General features: G+C 47.9%; 1 protein-coding gene across 1 annotated transcript in view; it reads right to left on the bottom strand.

Moving 5' to 3' along the window:
• Positions 1 to 1,890: 1,890 nt before the first annotated feature.
• Positions 1,891 to 19,170, bottom strand: part of PAX7 (paired box 7) — a 107,946-nt gene continuing 90,666 nt past the window's right edge. Inside the window, exons 8-10 of the mRNA XM_067310910.1 lie at positions 13,633 to 13,698; positions 6,151 to 6,397; positions 1,891 to 2,006 (exon numbers count right to left, since the gene is read on the bottom strand). Of these exons, the coding sequence (XP_067167011.1) occupies positions 1,891 to 2,006; positions 6,151 to 6,397; positions 13,633 to 13,698 (429 nt within the window). The remainder of the gene's footprint in view (positions 2,007 to 6,150; positions 6,398 to 13,632; positions 13,699 to 19,170) is intronic.

The raw sequence follows: 19,170 nt of genomic DNA on the forward strand, positions 1-19,170 counted from the left end.
CATCACTTTATATACTGCCTGTTGCCAGTATTTTCAACATTGGACTTTACAAATCAGCTACTGGCTGGCGCAGATTCGGTGCATCAGGGTGGCGATTTCAGTGGCAGCATTCCTCGTCCTCTCCAGGTCAAGTCTCAGTGTGTTCCTGAAACGAGCCCTCTCAACACAGGAAGAAGAGGGAAAGAAAGTCTGTAACATTAGAGATCTGCTTAAGAATCATCCGGGATCATTACCACATCCAAAAGGGAAACTATTTAAAACCCCTTTTGGTTCATGACTTAGCAATAACCTCTTATTGTTGACTGCTTTTATCTGAGCAGCGTGATGAGCAGAATTGTGAGCTGATACAAAAGCGAGAGCATGGGCTGCTACAGAAAAGGGGGGTGATAAATCCAGAGAACAAGATCTGGCTTAGAGCGAGAGAGGCTCCACCACCGTAACAGAAAGCCAAGAGAAGGAACTGAGAGATCAAACTGTACAGAACAGTACACGAAATGCCGGGGCGGGGGAAGAGCTGGGAGGGTGGCTAGGGCCAAGCATTTCTCTTGGTAGCCAGAAGATAAAGAATGCCATTGGTAAGGTCTATGATCCTTTTCTCTGCAGTACAAATAGGTGCAACGTTGTGGCCGAGGGCACCTTTTCTTCCTAGCTGCAGTTCGAGACACACTCTTCAGGTCGTCTCCCCTGTGACTCCAAATCCACATCCCCTCAGCAGGAGGCAGCTGTGAGAAAGCACCTTTAGAACAAGCACCATTTCTTTCAGATGGCCCTTTACTTGTAGAGGAACCTGGCTTTGCAAACTGGCCCCTCTGAACAGGCATCTAACATCTTCTGACTCTTCCCTCTCCTGTCCTTGCTCTCCTGGCCAGCCTCTCTCCCCCTTCATGGGTGCTGCGTGAAAGAAGGGCCTCTGAGAGTCCTCACCTTTCTTGACTGGATGGGCAAAAGCTCCGACGTGATCAGATGTAGCTCATGCCCTTCCTCTCTGCTGACAAGGCCAGGGTTTGCTATCACATCTCCTGCTGCTGCTATCTGATGCCAATGTCTTTTCAGTGATAATCAGGTCTAACTTGGTCCCTAAGAGGAAAAGTAAATGTTGCTCCTGCCTGTGCCCAGAATCTCCAGTCCTCATGCAGCAATTTACATTTACACTTTCCAAAGGTCTCAGGCTGGACAGACTTACATCTTGCCCTGCTTAGCAGCAATCTGGCCTGCTTCGGCCCTGCTTTGGGAAGCCATCAGTGAGAACAGAAGGGTAGCGCAGGGTGGGGAAATTTGCTGTCACTTTAATTTACATTTATGATTTTTTTTGTTTTTGTTTGTCTTTGTGTGTTGTTTTTTTTTAACAAGTTCTTCTATTTGGTCCATAGGTCTTCTGTGGTCCCGAACTGTATCACCCTTAACGATCAGCTTGGTTACTCCTTCCTATACAACATTCACCAAATTTACAGTAATGAAAAGAAAAGGAAACAAAATGAAACATTTCTTTTTTTAACAAAGAAAAAAAAGATCAATTTGGCTTTGACTATGCCAACTACCTAGATCAATGGAAAGTCCTTAAGTGTGGGCAAAATGCCATTCTGGCCAGGTAGGTTAGAGGGAGGGCACGAACTCAGGGTTAATAAATGTACCCAACCCGTTGTCTCTGGCCACGGGAGGAGTCAGGTCATAGAGGCCAGGCATGCCTCTGAGAAGAGTGCTCTGTGAGGAGCCGGATACTTGGAGAGCCCTCCCCCTCTTTCCCGTCTCCTTCGCAGCTCAAGTTGGTGCTAGCTGGAAGGGAATTGGGAAGGAGGAGGGTCCGGGTACAGGTAGATCCCTGGAAGGCTGGTGGTGTTTTCTCCAGTGGTACCAAGTTGCTGGAGTGGGTTGTTGGCACAGTCGGACTCTTCAGTAAGCTTGGCCTGTCTCTACTGGTAGGAGGCCCAGAACGGCTGAATGTTCTCCCAGCTTCATCCTACGCTGTGTAGACAGGCTCACGTTCTTGGCCAAATAATCAACAGCGGCTGAAAAGGAGGGAAAAAAAAAGGAGGGTAATAAAACACCACAACATGAGGATTAGGATTTGGTGGAAATGAGGCATTTGGCATCAAAGAGTGTAACCAACAGACCCTGCAGACTGACTCTGAGAAAGAGAGGCCTAATGCAGTGGTTGTCACAGACACAAGGGCCCTGCTGCACAGGCAATGACAGCTACACCTAGGAAAGAGCACGAACAGACGATGGTCCTTCTAGAGCAGCCTGACAGGACAGTTCCCTCAGGGTTTAAGTGCAGCTGTGGTGTGCAGAGAACTCCACACATCCTGCTGCAGTCCCTAGAATCTTTCTGTGAACCTACTGAAAACGGAGAGACGTCTGTCATGGAAGATGGTGTTTCCAGGGGAGCTGCCTGATGATGAGCCTGAACAGAAAGCCAGTGGGACGAGCCTTCAGTCCTCACCTCCCTGTGTCATCTCACGGCTGCGAAGCCAACTGCTGCTCTCAGTGATACCAGGGTACATGATGCCAGAGATTCAGTGGGACCTCACCAGTCTGGACGGGGTTTGAATCTGAGTCATCCACTGCGTGCTGACTCATCTCTGACAGTTCTGCTGCCTGCCTTCATCCACCCTTCCTAAGCGAAACCGCTGTGCTCATCTCCATCTTCATGAAAAACAGAGCAACAACTCCTGAGGCGATGCGGGAACCTGTATCCCAGCTCGAATGATTGCCCCACGATCTGAGGGGGAAGAGGACTGGGGCAGGATGGTGACATTGCTCATTAGCTGAGCTTCAGTCAAAGTCTCTCCCCTTCGCTAGCTTTAATGTCTCAAATTAGATTAATAAGGAGCTGGCAGGAGATGTACAATCGGTGCCAATGAGTAAACAAATTTCAGCCATCAACGTCTTGTCAGACACCTGCCCCAAAGGAGGTCCCTTCCAGACACAAATTCTTATTAGACTTGTCATATCTATTAGAATTCCTTTCACGCTTCTGCGTTCCATCACCAGCATCATTAACACAGCTCCGGCCTTTGGGAACCGCAAGGACCACATTAATCTGGCATCTCTGCTCCACACCGGCTGGGACAGCACAGACTATGTACGCACTCGCAGGCTGGCACGCGGGAAGCGAGGGGACTGGGCACAGGGCAAGTTAGACAGATGTGCGAAGGGCTGAAGCGAGGCCTGCCAGGGAGTGCAGTTTCGGCAGGCATCACAGTCTGAAGGGACCTGAATTAGGAAACTGGAGATGGCATGCTGCCTAGCGCCTCATGGACTGGGATCCTGGAGTAGCTTGTCTCAAGAGCCAGGCTCTATAAAGCTGTGCTACGGTGCCATTAGCTTCAGGGGACGTGTACATAGGAGCAGAGGCTGGAAAAGACCCCAAGCCATGGCTCTTGTCCAGACTTTATCAGCTTGGTCCCCTGATATTTCAGGTAGCCACATTACATAATGTCTTTGAGAGGCTGGAGGTGCCGGCTGGGCTAGAAGAGCAAATTCCCTCGTCAGGTATGTCGGGCCTGTGCACGTGCGTGGGGTTGTGCCTCTGCTATTGGGTATCTGTCTTTGCTCCACTTGCATGTTGGTATCTCCGCTCCGGGTGAATTCAGATGTATACTTAGGAAAGGAGGGAGAGCAAGGCGAATGGTCAGAGCTGTTCATCCTGTTCTGGGCACGTCCAGCAAAGGAAATTTGGTGACAACCCCATCCCCCTAAAAAAATCTCCCAACACTGCTTTTTGTGCCCGTGGGAAGAGTTCAAAAGCACCAGTGCACCTCATGCCAGAAGCCAAAGGCTTGTTTTGCTGGCTTAATACACAGGGAAAGCCAAACCAAAAGGAGAAATGTACCAAATGTGCTGTGTGTTTATTTGCTTCTGTGAGAATGAAAGTGTGTAGGTGTAAGTGTTTCTAAAACAGAGAATGAGAAGGAGAGACAGGGGAAGAGAAAGAGATCCTCTCTAGGCCGGGTCCAAAGTCTACTGAAGCTAGAGAGCTCTCCATCATGTCCTGGACAAGCCCTGATTATGTCCTCTCTTATACAAAGCCTACCCTCACCATAACAAAACCTCATTTTTATTACATCACAGTGTTCACTAAAAAAGGTTTTGACAATTTTTTGCCATGTCAGTATGATGAAGAAACAAATGATTCGAACTGGACATCAATAAATAGCTTTTGTATAGGTCATCTCACACCGATCAGTATTTAAACAACATTTGAAAAGAAGCAGTAAAGAAGTAAAAAGCAAGGGAAATAAAAATATTGGATAATACAACATGCGCTGAGAAAGATGAGAAAAAATATTATATGAAGGTCAACTTCACGTGTTTGCTCTGACAGGACTAATTACCAGTGAAAAATGTTTCCTCGTGTAAAGGTTATTATAAATAGGGCTCATTCTAAGAAAGGTTTATAGTGAAATGAATTTGTGTATTGCCTTTAGTTGCCTGTACATACACATATCTATATACATACGTGCACACATGCAGAATGTGCTGTTTAGTATCAATCCTACCTTAGAGCCGTTAGAGTTGGTTTGTGCTGCATCTGCCAAGCAACATGCCATTGGCTTTATCTGTAGGATTTGCCATCGTGCTGGGTGTGACTCCAATTCCCTGTGCTGGGAATCATTACGGACGGCGTGTGTATATAGGGTCTCACCCACCTTCATTGCCCCAGCAGGAAGAATGCCTTCATGACTTGCTACCTGGATGTCTCTGGGCATTGGGACACATCTGGACTTACTCTACTGACCACGCAAGACTTGCTGCTGGGCACAGAACATCTGGCAGCCTGGATTCTCGTGACTATTAACAGGAAAACATCCCTGCTCCAAAGCAAGCCCAGTGGACTGAACCCTAATCTCAGATCTGGACTTCTGAATTGAATGGGTGTTCAGCAGAAAAGAGGGAGCTGTGTGACACAAATCAGGAAAGGGGGGCAAGTAACATAAGCAAGGCTGGGTGAACAGTTTTTCATGAGCACAAGGAGAGGCCCAAGTAAAAATTCCTGCAGCAAACCAAGACAAACCCTTCTTTCTCTTTCCCTCTCCTTTGCTGGTTTCTCCCTCTCAGAAAATTTAGTTTGTCCTCCTTATTTTATTTTTTACACACATGGGTGTGACTAACGTCTTGCCCAAGGGAATCTTTATTGGAAATACATGGTATTGGAATTTGTTTAAGATTTTTATCAATAGCACGTGTGTCCAGCCTCACATCCAGAAGCGAGGGGAAGGTCAAGGGGTCACAGATCAAACTCCCGAAAAACAAAAAAAGGAGGGGTGGGGGGAAGCTGCTATTGATCCCGTCTGCCGCCACAGCCGGTTCTCATTTAGCTGTAGAAGTTAAAGACATTAAAGGGCTGTGACGGAGAGAGGAATAAAAAGCCACAGCCAAATGGAAGGAAAGGTCACTGAGGACAAGCTATGGGCAAGCAGGAGCACTCCCGGAGGAAGAGGATGCACCTTTAACCCTCCGCGGATCACTCTCTCACAACACCACACTTATTATTAGTTTAACACCGGCAGGTGAGCCCTTTGCCAGGCTCGCTGGTGTTTTTGTGACCCAGCCATTCGGGAGGAGAAACTGAGCCTCCCAGGCACTGCCTTTCGGGTCTGGCGTTTGGGTTCAGGGTTACAATTCCAGCCTCACTTCAGCTTTCTTAGAACCAAGCCTAGCTGACAGGGATTGGCTTAATGGCTTTTGTAGCAAAGCTTCTGAGCGTGGACCCAGCCCATACCTCTCGGAGGGCATAGAAGGAAGTCACACATATTGCTCTGCATCACTAAGTGATGCTTTAAAATCCCAGCTTTCCTTTGGCTGAGGCACGGTGAACATTTTGTAGGGCTTTTGGAGAAGCAAGAATTAGAGAGGGAAAAGGAGAAAGGTCTGGAAATACTTGTCCTTCTTTTCTAATAGAAATGTTTTACCTAAAATCTTTTACTCAGGACTTTTGAAACAGACTGCAAGGGTGTCGGGGAGGCTGTATGGAGCAAGCTGCACCTATGTCTGGTGACTAGATTCCCTTTCTCTCTCTAGTTAGACAGGTTTTCATGGGAATCCATTCCAAGACAATATCTGCACCTTGTTAGATCCCTCCCTCTCTTCTCCCAATCCCTGTGCAGAGGGAATACATTCAGCAAACTCTCCAGTTCAACAGATACTCACTTTGTCCGTACTGTCCATATTGGTAGCCAGCCACTGGGTCCACGCTGTAACTGGTGGTGCTGTAGGTGGGAGGACAGTAAGACTGCGAAGTCGGGAGGCTGTCCACAGACTTGATGGAGTCGCTCCGCTGGCTGCAGCTGGCAGAGATGGAGTTGGTGGTGTCCAAGCCACCGTGAAGGGGAGAGATGGAGAAGTCAGCCTGGGGCTGCGGAGGAACCCCGCTGGGGTTGCTCAGGATGCTCATCACCTGGAGAAACACAAGAGACGATACGTCAACGGGCGGAGGAGAAAGGAAAGCGTGTCTGCAGCTGCCTTCATGCACACCAGGGAGAGCCAGTCTACATACAGTGGTGCTTACATCAGCATAGGTTTGGCCAGGCTGGAGAATGAAGGCCTACTTCCAGCTAATAAAGACAGACAAGAACCTGTGGAGGGCTTCCCTGTGCCTAACGCTTTATTTGGAAGACCTTGAAAGGGATAATTGAGAAGTTTATTCTTCATGGCACACTCAGTCTTTGGTCTTTCTTTGCTGACCTGCCAAATATAACGTCAGCTAGTGCTAATTTCCCATCAGTCTGACCTCCGAGATCACTAGCTGTGCTTTTCAGAATGAACACTGGAGAAAGGACTAAACCAGGGACAAGCCTGGGAAGGGCCAGTATTAATGTGGGAAGTCAGACTCAATGACCAGAATGGTCCCTTCTTACCCTAAAAAGTTGGGATAATTTTTCCAAGAACCAGATTGTGATGTGCAATGGAGACCCACTTAGGGACTCAAATGTCAAAGTTCTCTGTACCCCCAAATGTCTGTGAGTGAAAGGATTACAGGTCCTCGCTCAGCTCATTTCAATATAACTCTTGGTTTTAAAATGTAATTAAATCTGCACACAAGCGATCTTCCTGCTTTGAGACCTGAAACAGATGAACTTAAGGTTTTGTTTTCCTTCGCTTCAAAAATGCCAGATTTGTTCTTGAGGGTGAGCTCGGGGTAAGCCACTGCCTACAGGCCTTCACACGAGGCCCCTGTTCCTGCTAGCACTTTAATGCAATTGCCTTCTGCAATCAGCAAAATTACCGCAGGGTTGCCAAGCGAGAGCGTAAAGGGTTTGCAGAAGTGGGGCCGCGGCGAGGAAAGGGAGGGAACTTGCGCTTGCGCCTCGGCCGCGCTCCTCGGTTGCCGCAGGCTGGGGGCAGCTTGCGGTATTGTGCCGGCGAAGGGCGGAGGGCGAGGGGACAGCCAGGCACCTCGGGGGGCCGGGCCAGCGCTCAGATGCCGAACTGCTGAAAATCGCCGAATTTAGCATAACCTTATTGACATCAATTAAAGTGGCAAATTGGAAATATTTGGAGCCTGGCAAGTGGTAAAATGAGCCCTTTATCCCCCACCAGCGGCCTGGTGAGCTATTGTGCGGAGGAGACATTCTCTGGAAGGACACAAGAGGGGTTGTATGGAGCGGCTTCTCCCCTTCCTGCTCACCCTGATACCTTCCTCATCCCCTCCTCCCTCACCTTCCTGCCCGAGCGGCAGCTTAGGCTGAATGACGGGCCGCTCGCTGGCCTCTGCTTTCTAAAGCTTCTCCTCCCCCCGGAAGGACTCAGGAGTCCTGCAAAGACGTTTTTTCCTTGATGTCATGCCACCTCCCGACTCAGCCGGCCTAAGATCCTTCTCAGGCATTTGTCTGCGCGGGGAATTCGCAGAGCAGGGCCGGCCGGACCCCTGCGGAGGAGGAGGTGGTAGGGAGGTACTGGCGAGGGGGTTAATTAAAAAGCCTGGAAAATCAGCGTAACCCCCACCACCGGGTTTGTCTGCAGTGCAGTGCAGAAATACAGAAACTAGCTTTAAACAAGCTAAGTAAAAGCAGTGCAGTGGTGACAGCTGAGACGGGGCTCATTTACCCTTTTCTCCTCCAGGTTTTTCAGCCTGCACTGAGCAGATTTGCAGCAGCTCATTTGCCCCTGGTCCCCAAAACTTAAACCTAGTTTAGCTCTCTCTGGGCCCACTTCGGTCCACACAGAGGCCAAATTGCCTCCAGCTATCCAGACCCGCTAGGCACAGCGATCAAGACCGGCAGCGTCTAGATGAAGTTGCTTAGGCACAACACAGTGCAAAAGGTGCCCGCGGGACCCCCTGCCCCACGACAGCACAAAGACTGCAAGACAGAGGGATGGAAAAAGGAAACTGCCATTTCAATATGCAAGACAGAGCTGGAGTGGATTAATAGGAGAAGAAGCCTGTCCTGCTTTTCTGTGTGGCTGCAATGTAACCCTCTCTGCCTCGAGGCTTAGGCAGCAGGGAAACCGTGGGAGTGCAGCCTCAAGGTAGGTTTTCCAGCTGCAAAGTTGTTTGCAACCTCCTTCTAAAGCTGGCTCAGGAGCTTTGATCTGGCTCAGCTACGCGTTCTCCTTCTCTGTCCCTCGATCCCACCGGCTGCAGACATCCCTCACAGCTTCGGCAGCCCTTCAGCTCTAGGTGTTACGTACACGCCGCACCACTTTGCCCTGATGTATATCCAGGACAGTTGTGTATACGGCAGCCACACATTACTGCGTTTCATTCACAAGTAGAATCAGATGTTTAAAACAACAAACATGCTTCCTACACGCACAGGCGCTGCCATTAGCTATTTTTGGAAAGCTCCAGCTCAGCCGGCGCGAAGCGAGGACGTTTCCGTCTCTCCTCCTGCTCCTTCCTGAGCTGTCCAGGTCTCGCAGTGCTGCTTGACTGGGAATTTGCTGTCGCGCAGCAAACCCAGGCAGGCACAGGAAGAAATCGCCCGCAATAAAACCCAGGCCAAGTGGAACCACTTAGAGATTGAAGGGTTTTCAAACGCTCTTCCTCGTGGCCATCTCCCCAAAACAGTCAGCTGCTTTATATTACTCAGGGAAAATAAAAGGGTCTTAAAGCAAGCAGAAGCCATATTAACACTTCCGCTAAGGCCCCTTTTAAAAAGAAAGCGATGTAAAGCAACTTTTATAAATGAAACCCAGATTCACACTCTTCAAATTCAGAGGAGCTGAGACTAGAGAAGATGCTTGCACAGATGTTACTAAAGACAGTAATTGGCTTTAATCAGTCATAATCAAGACTGTTTTTAATCCCAGCTCTGCTACTGACTTGCAAGAGCTTGTGCAAGTCACTTAAGCTAGGACTCACCTCAGCTAACCTTAGCCACGTGAAGGTAAGTTTCCAGTCTTTCTGAATCCCCTGGAATCCCATCTCACCCACCCCAGGACGTTAAGGTATTAGAAATAACAAGAGGGAACTAGAGCTTTCCACTCCCCTTTTGCTAAACAGCCACCCAGCATGGATAACCCTGCACAAGCCCTCCAGCCTCGGTAGGCCGGCATTACCTGAGTTCAGCTGGATAAACTCATTTTCCAGCCAACTTTTGAACTTAGGAAAGTCCGGGGCATCTGGAGAAATCCCCTCCTCAAGAATGCAAAGTCCTTTTACCTTTTCTTTTTGACCTTGCTTTCTTATAATTTATTACTTCTTGGTGCATTATCATCACTAACTAAAAATCAATACCCACTTCACATCTGTAAGGTTTTATCTGGAGGGAAATCTGCTACCTGTCAATCACAGTGATTGACAGCCTTCCCTTTCCCCTCCCTCTCATCAGTTGTCTCTCTCCCTTTCCCCATCTCCTCTTCCGTTGCTGCTGTCCCAAATCAGTCACAGGCTTGGCGTGAGCTTGCACTTCAGGGTAAGTCAATAACAGCCACGATGCTCGGAGTCTTTGGCCCCGTTTTTACCCTTTTAGGAGGTCATTTGTCAAGGGGGAGAGGGAGTAGGGGTCCTGATGTGTTGGGGAGACCAAGGTTAATGCACAAAGGACCCTCCTGGATGAAAGAGCCAGCCCCCCCCCCCTTGCCTCCTGCCTCCCTCCCCACCCTCATCTCTGCAGCTTCCCCCTGTTCACCCCCCCCCCGGGACGTTTCATCACTCTCTCCCATACTTTAAAAGAAGGGGAGTTAAAAAATGTAATTAATTCCCTCCATTTCTGAGCTGGCCCTCAGGGCCTCTGGCCGTGGAAACTGTAGCAGGGGAAATGTGCACCCTTTATGATAAACGAATGTGGCTTTGGAAAGGGAAGTGCAATTAGGGCCTTCAATCTGTGCAATCAGGCCTTCAGATTTTAGGTTTGGAGGTTGTGGGGGGACGACTGGACGTGTTGCGGGGGGCAGGAGGGGCTGGAGGGACAGCCGAGCGATAGCGAGAGATCCTGCTTGGATAGGGAAGGGGGGGTGGCATCAGGGAGGGGAGAGGGAGGAGAGCAGATAAGTTTTGTAAGCGACAGAAACGTGAGGAACGACAACCCCACTTACCCCCAGGGGAACTCAGGGGGTCCTGCTGCTGGCCCCCAACTGCCGGCATCCCGCTCCTACCCTGCGATTACTCTCACTCCCGGGCTGCCCAAGTCCCCACCTAACTCTGGCCACTTGGTCAGATGGCCAAGGGCCTGTGCTGCCAGCGTCTCAGCTCTGGCCGCGGCACCTCGCCGGCCTCCCCGCTCAAGAGCTCTGCGCGAGATACCAGGGCAGGTTAGACCTTTGCAGACAGGCCACGTATCCTCAGGGTCCCTCTGCCTCCTGCACCGCGTTGGTGGTTTGCTCCAGGCCTGTGAAGATACCCAGCCGGGAGAGACGTCAGGCCCTGCGGCACAGCGGACTTCATACCTATAGCTCCAGCCAGCGTGTGATGCTGCGCTGCCCCATGACCGGAAAGACCCAGACCAGGCGGAAGGAGATCAGGTTCAAGCAACCAAAACGGTCAGGAGGCAGGTGCCTAAGGACAGCGTTTTCTGAGCTGATCCCCGATCCTGTGGGTCTCCATTTTTGGGTGCCCAATTTGACACAGCGTAAAGCGTCCAAAATCAGGGGCCGCATTAGAAAACGGCTGCATTTAGAAACTGCTGAGCCTGGCTGAGTTCTGAATGGAGGGAAGATGTAATAATCTGCAACCAGCTGAAGGGTGTTAACGCCAAAGAAGCAGAAGGGTTGTCCCGAAGGAACGTAAATTGGATGCCAGGAAGAAACTGAAAAGGGAAAACCTGCGGAAGGATCTCCTGGCAGTGGGTAGTACTTCTGAGGCTGTGGTAGTATTTTCCTAGGGATGGGGTAGAAACCCTCTCTCTTAGGGAAAGGCTGGAAATGTTATCAGCTGGAATATTTAATATTAAGGCAAACAAAAAGCAGTAGGAAATTTCCTGTTGTGCAGACTCTATTTGTAAGCGGAAATCTCTCCACCTCTTTTTTTCAGCTTCTGTTGTGTCCCCATTTACACCAGTTAATAGGGAATGGAAAGTCTGACAGAAGCCTGGATAACCATGCCGGGAGACGTGTTGGATATTTTGGTCTTACTAGCTACATGGAGCAAGTTCCCCTCTGAGTTGCTCCACGAGGGATTGATGCCTCTGTCATTTGTAGTTAATTCAGCTTCTCCTTTGGGTAGGTCATTCCCTGCTCTCCAAGGCTGTTCTTAGCTACTTCATGGGGACCCAGCTTAATCTTTTCCATCTTTACTTTGCAACCCATTCAGCTAATCTTTTCCTTCCCTCTTGCAGAATCCAACCCTTCCTCATATTAATGCTTTTTGATCTCCGTGGATTCATTTTCACATGGTGGGAAGAGGAAGAATAGATTATTTTACACATACATTAAACGGAAACAAAATGAAGAGGTGACTGTAGGACTACTGAAAGCTGAAGAAAGGGTTGGGAGGAGATAAATACAGTTTCCCCAAAGATCTTCACTTGAAAGGAAGATAAATATATGCAAATATGCCCCTAGGTAGGACTAAAATGACTTATGTAGCAATCACTAACACTGCACTCACAAAACCAAGCAATTAATTTTGAATATTTTCTAAATCACTAGGCCCAGCTGAGTTGTATCCCAATATGCCAAATCAATCCAGTAAGTATACTCATTAAATTTGACTTTGCAATCAGGCCAAGGAGCAGCAGACTAGACAGAGCTTCATATTTCTTGCCCCTAGAAAATGTCTGATCCAGGTAACTGTAGTCCCCTTAGTCTAATGCCAGTTCCAAATAAACTGTGGCACCCGGGGAGCTAACTTTACATTAGACTTCCATAAGGGTTCCTCCACTGATTTCAAGCACAGTCCTGATTTCCCTGGCATAAATGAGAAGATGGCCTAACTCTGTGCTTCTGTTTCATTGTGGGTTAAAATGTAAGGAACCTGACGCTTCACTCCGTTGCCCCAGCCTTACCTCACTGTCTTAACGCAATTACAGGGACACAAGACCAATGAAAATGGCGTGGACAGCCTCCGAATGGACTCCATCCCGTGCCCACTAGTCTGAATAGCAGAAGGAATGGAAACAAATCTCATAGCCTAGAAGATTTTGTTTTATTTCAACATGATGTAAAATTTAATAAGGCTTTTTAAATGAGATTTGAAAAGTCAGGAATGAAATGCAGGTTCCGGTGAGGTAACCTGGTAAATTCAGGTTTAGCCATTAATTTAAACGGGGCATTCATTTTGCTCTAGGAGTTGATTATATTATAAAAGACAGTTGAAGTAAAGGGCTTCATCTAGCCAGGTATTTATAACCCACCCATCAGCATGTTACCTGAGCATCAGACAAGGATTTCTAGTGCTGAAGAGAACAGTGATATCAATATGAGCCAACACAATCTCACAAGCTTTAGGTAATTCCCATTCAACCCAAATTCTTCTGTGAAAGAAGCGGTTAGGCTATTGATTAAGGGAATGCTTATGGTCTTCTCTGGACTTTCTTATAACCTCAGGAGCAGTAGGGCTGAACTGTTTGCTTCCCATGGTAATCAACATGATACTGGAACTCTTGTATTTAGATTGAATAGAGATAGGTAAAATAGAAACCAGAAAAGCTCACCACAAATGGCAAAGGGTTGCTATGGAAGGGCTCCAGGGCTGACCTGACTGCTGTCATATAGTAGAAATACTTCATTTTCATAACCTTTTTGCACTTCAGATGGGAAAGCACGTGGAGACAAGTGAAATGACTCTCCCAAGGCCATACGAAGCAAATCAGACACAGAGCCAGGAACCAAACACAACGTTCCTGAATCCCTTCTGGTGTGTATGGGACAGGTCAAACTATATCCCTTTAGAGTGATCAGAAATGGTAGCTATGGGCCTGTGCTTGAACAGTAGTACAGTTTGCCAGTGAACAGTAAAACCAAAAATATCATCAATGCCTTTCAATGACTTAAAACATCTGAAGGGATGTTTCAGTGCTATAAGGGAGTGGTCTAGGACACAGTGAGTGAAATGGAGATGAGTATTTGTATCCTAAGATGACCCTGGTCACTTGATGGATGAAGAACTGCCACACACTAACGATGGAGACAGCTTATGGAGTTGTGCTGGTGAGGAGATGGAGTTGGGGGTGCAATGGTAAGCTGCAGCAAAGCAGGCCACAGCAGGCTGCACAAGGGGAGGATTAGAAAAAGGCGATGGGAAGTTATTACCTGATTGTTCAAGGCTATGGTGAGGTTCCACCTGGAGCACTGCATCTTGTTTTGGGCACCCTGCTTCTGTAGAGATGTACAAATTATGGAGAAGGTCTAAAGAAAAGTTTCTAAGCTATACAAAAGAAGGGGGAGGTCTTAGCTATAATGATAAGAGAAATTGCTTAAGTCTGGATGGTCTGGGAAAGAGAAGGGGCTCTTCTTGCGGTGGAAATACCTTAAGAAAACCAGAAGCACCACAGGATTATATACCCGGTAAGGGCTATGACAAACCTTACAGTAGCAGTGTAATTTGGAGCGGAATAGGGTAGGTATTGCTGCAGATAAGAATTACATTAAAAACTGCTTGATCTAGAAACATGAGCCACTATCCCTGGAGTTAGGGCACCAAACTCTACTATCATTTAGATAAAAGCAGATAGAAAATTTTTCATTAGACTGGATAACCAGAGAGGAAACAAAAATGCTACTGTGGGCTATCTAAAGTAAAGGGGCATCCAGTTCTGTGGGTACCGATTTCACTAACAAGCAAAAACAACAAGAGACACAGGCTCACCCCTTCCAGAAGCAAGAGAGACTCAAGCCAAAAGGCTGACTAGTGTCTTGCCATGTTGAAACTTTCAAAGGGGTTTGATTTTCAGGCACGCCTGAGCATCTCCCCTCTGAAAATCAGGTTCCTCAGAGATGTCCCTAGGTATGCACTGAGCGAGTATCTGGCCTGCTGCCTTCCCTGGAGCCAGGCTGATTTATCCCAGCTGAGGACCTGGCCTGCTGTGTCCGCATCCATTTTTGAAGGCTGGAGTCCATGAAGGATTCTCAATATCCATTAGAGCTGTTGGCTCTTTGTAAGGATTCCAAAAACAGTTTTCTTGGAGCATTTGAGCTGTTTGTGTTTTGCTAACCCATCTCATGGTAATTCACCTTGTGTTACGTAAGCACGAGGCTTATGGTCTGGCTCGGCGATCAGTTATGTCTTTTATTCTGCACCTATTTGTCCCTTCTTGGGTAAGCTCAGACACGCTGATGGCAGGTGAGAAAGGAAAAGGTTTTGGGGCTTGATGAGAGATTCAAAATACCCCCAAATAAACAAACACAAAGATTTCCTGCCAAATCAGCCCTAAATCTACTGCTACGCATCTGCCTGACGGAAATAATGGCAGGGTGGGGAGATCACACAGCACGGCTAAGTCCCAGCAAATTAAAACTCTTTTATAAACTTCTGTCATTCCTCACCAAGAGCTCTCTCCCTTCAGCTGCTCCACGCCAGCAGAGACTAACAAAGACAAACCAAAATTCACAGACAGGTCCCCCTTTCCCCTCCTCCCTTTCCATTTCTCTCTCACACTTTATTTATTTATTTTCAATCCTCAGCTAAGCTGATCTGTGCTCACTCACTATCACAACCCCCTGCGGACACTGGTAATGGAGTGCGGGTGCTGACTTACCGCTTCGAAACAAGGTTTCCTGAGATCCTTTGAGTCCTCCTCCTGCACCCCCTCCCCTGCCTTTCTCTCTCTCTCTCTTTTTGGAAGCATCTGTAAATGTGAAAGGGAGCTGCACTACAAAGAGTCCCTCGAGTGGCATATCCCAGCCCCAGGCGAAGCTGCTTGGTGCACTGATAGTCCTGCGTATCTGCTCTAGAACTCCTCTCTCTGTTTTTCTCCTCCCCTCCCTCTTTCTCTGATCAATCAAGGGCTGTAATCAGTTAAGGTCCAGCTTAACTGCAGTGTAAGATACACCAGTTAAGTAAAGCCAATGCCTCCAGGGTTCCCATCGTAAATACGGAGAGGTCATGGGGAGATGAAATAACCCTGATAAGTTCAGCAAGTGCAATGCTAGCTAGACTCGCACCAAACACTTAATAACTCGAGCTGCCAAAAGAATGGAAGAAAGAGAAAATCAAAAGTGCTTCATATCGCCAACTCCTCTGCTGCCTGTTCATTTGCTCTCTCAGATCCTAGCCTTCCCAGATTTTTTAAGGTGAGGGTTTCTCTTTCCAGCTCACCCTAATAAACAAACAATCCAGACCCTGGTTCCTGTCTGGGAGCAGCCTCAGTTGATTTCAGATCTTCTGAGGCTACCGCAGGGACCAATTCTTAAAGGCAGGACCTCTTCTTTCCCCAGCCCGAGGAAAATAACAGCTCCTGAATCCAAGGGAAATGCCTTTTGCTGACCTATATAATGCCTCTTTGATTTCTTTCCGCTGCTCGGGAGCAGTGTGGTATTTTCAAAGACAGGGAGCTACTTGCTTGTGCCAAATATAAGTCCAAAACCCCTCACAGGACCTGAACTCTGGGACAATGGAGCTGTGTCAGCCAAGACCTGGAGTCTGCTGGCTTGCAGACATTAGGATAAAGAAATAGGAGGAAAAGATGAGAGAAGAAATTGGGGGTCCTTGCTGAGAATGGTGGCTTAAATAGAGGATTACTCTTACAGCTGAGATGTTCTAGCTAACAACCCCTTTCCCCGTTGTGCTTCAAAGTAAAGCTTTTTCTTTCTCTCCATAAATGTACTATTTTCAGAGACAGTCTAGGAAAAAACACCCTGAAACTCAGCCCCTTGTAATCATTATCTGTGCTATGTAATCAACTTTAGACCACGTACATACAGTGCTGGATCCCAACAGGTTACAGTTTCATCATGCACTTCTTGAAGAGGAGGCTGGAGAAGCCTGGACTGTCGAGAGGACCTTCCTGTGCAGGGGGAGCTACTGGCTGGTTTCGTTTATGAAACCCCACAGCTCATTTCTGCCCTTCAGACACGAGAAATTTGGGAGGATTCGGTCCCTATCAAATTTGCTCCCAAATTCCACCTGGTCTTAATCCCAAACTCACGACTCCAGATGAACACAACATGATGTTTGGATACAAATATGACTGTGTTGGCTCACTTCTAATTAGACATTGGCCCATTAGGCACTACAGATAGGGAAAAAAACCCACCTAGGATTTATTAAAAACCATGCAGACACACAAAGAGCTGAACAAAATCTTTATCCACAAGCAATAAGAAAGCCTTAAAGGATTTTAGTTTAGATAAGTAGCCCCGGACTCTGAGTCCTCCAGCTCTCTAAAAGCTATTTGACTGGAGTTTTCCTGTAGTGCTGTAGGTGCTTCTTTAAGCAGGGGATGAGATTACCTCTTCCTTGGCTGTTTTGGCACTCTTACACCTGGAGTCTGCTGAAGAGCAGCACAAAACTTTCTAAGTCTGCAGTGATTATTTGACTGGCCATCACTAACAGGTGAAGCCCTTGAGCACTAAAGTGACAGTGTAAAAGTAAAAGAAACACCTGGCTAACACACCATTAACTGCGCTTCCTTCTTATTTGCCAGTCAAAACTCAGTTTCGGTTATGTCCGATGGGACTCTGAAGTAAAAACACTTTTTTACAATTATAATATGCCTAATACTCCACACTGTGCAGAACAGTTTGTTCAAGTCTTGAGCTCATAATAACATCAGTTCTTACGAGAGCTACTCATTCGATGCACCAGGATGGACAGAAGCCACCAGGAAGCAATCTCAAACATCAGAGGGGCAAAACTTGTATTTTTAAATCCTTGCTTTTCTTATTAATGATATCTACTGCCTTAAAAAGTGGTTTTTAAAAACAAAAAGATATACTGATGAAAGGTAGCTGTCTGCTGGCAAAACTAGGTCTGTGCCAAAGGGAAGGGTAGTTACCTCATTAGAAATGAAACCTCTTCCAAAACAACACAGTAATACCCGTACTAAATGGGTACCTAAACCAACGCATAGCTTGGTCTCCTGTATGAATGCAAGCAAAAACCTTCAAGCATTAACCCCACAACTCCTGACTGAGCTACAGCTTCTCTTTGACGAAGACATCTTGATTGAAAGACTTGAAGTGAGGGAGACTCCTCTAACATGCTGGGTACGGTTGTGCCCCTCGCCTGTCCTCCTCGCTGCAGGGCCAGGAGGAAGAGTGAAGGTATCACACCCTGCACTACTTGAGCAGAGTTTGCAAGTCATCTCCTGCATGCAGAAGTTTAAAACCATACAAGCCACTGCTGATCCAGAGATAAATGGTGGAAAAGGGATTAGAGATACTTAGCGGAGGAGAGGGAAGACTCAGGAAGGGCTGATTATTTTAAAGATATGACTATTTAAAGATAATGATTGCATAAATTTAATTAATGCATTTTCATGCTGCAAATGGCCGTTTTGTAATTAATGTATCTGGCCTCGCTAAGCATGGGAGATCACATCTCCCACCCCCCCACCCCCCTTCTCCGTTCCCCCCTCCGCCTCTCGTTTAATGAAAGACAGAAAGCAGATGACAGAAACAATTTGTCAGCCAGTACGGGTGTCAGATGCCTAATTGGTTGCGCTGAGTTAGTGGAAAGTAAAGGGGGAGAGGGTCGAGGTTGGGGGGACTCTTGCCTCTTTATCCCAGGCTTCAGGGTGGGTGTCTGTTTTGGCGGAGGGGGGCGAGGGGGCGAAAGTGTTTCTTGTTAATTGATGGAGATTAGGACACAGATTGGCTGTGGCAGGGACTGGGCAGTGACAAGAAGGGGACGGGAGAGGCTGGTTAACACCCGTGCAAACAAGCTGCCATATCTCACAATACGTTAAGTCTCGGCGCCGTTGACAACATCAATAGTTATCTCCGGCTCTCCCTGCGCCCGCTGCGCCCTGCTCCCCCAGCCGCGGCTGCTGGGCGAGAGCTTAGCGCATCGACAGGCAGCCTTGGGCACTGCTCGCGCCCGCGTGATTTGCCCCCCTTGCAAAGAGCCAGATTGCCCCCTCTGGCTTCGAGATGAAACCTCGGGAGAAAGCAGCCACGTCAGTCCTGGGAGTCCGAAAGGAAATCAAAACCAGAGCTTTGCCCAGGTCTTCCTTGCCCTAAGCCTTGCCCTGGGTTCAGACCACTGCGTCAGCGTTACAGCTACGAGATGCTCAGAAAACTCGCACGGCCTCTCTCCCCGCTTCGAGATTGCCTTAAAAACGGCGAGATTAAACCAAACTGGCATTTAATGTATTTGCCAGCTGGTGCCTAAGCTTTGTGGGTGCGTTTGGGTCACCAGTAATAAAGTCCCCATCTGATCACATTAACTCTCCCCTCGTCATTACGCGGGGAAGGAAACCCCCCTGCTCCACACCAAAAGGCCCAGGAGGTTGAGTCCTTCTGTATTACAGGGCCTCTGAGCTCCACTGAACTCCAGCAAGATTTGAGCATCCCGACCCTGCAGACATGGAAATCGTGACTGGAAATTGGAAATCCCAGTCCACCTCACTTCTTCCATGCCCTTAGATGGCTGAAGGTAGCAGGATGGAGCACGCGCTAGCTAAACTCACAGCGGACCCTATGTTACAAGCAGAAACGTGGCTTATTTCTGCATTTTCTTCTCTTTTCAAGGACTTTGGTGACCTCCGTTACCATGCAGCTTGCCTGCTTTAATGCATTTATCATCATCGCTAGGTAAGCTGCCACTTCTCCCCTTACAACTGGAAAAACGGAGCCCAGTAAAGGTTAATAACTCCAGACCACACAGAAGTTTATGAGGGAACAGGAATT

Source organism: Apteryx mantelli, chromosome 26, assembly GCF_036417845.1.
Source record: "Apteryx mantelli isolate bAptMan1 chromosome 26, bAptMan1.hap1, whole genome shotgun sequence".
NCBI classification, from domain to species: Eukaryota; Metazoa; Chordata; class Aves; order Apterygiformes; family Apterygidae; genus Apteryx; species Apteryx mantelli.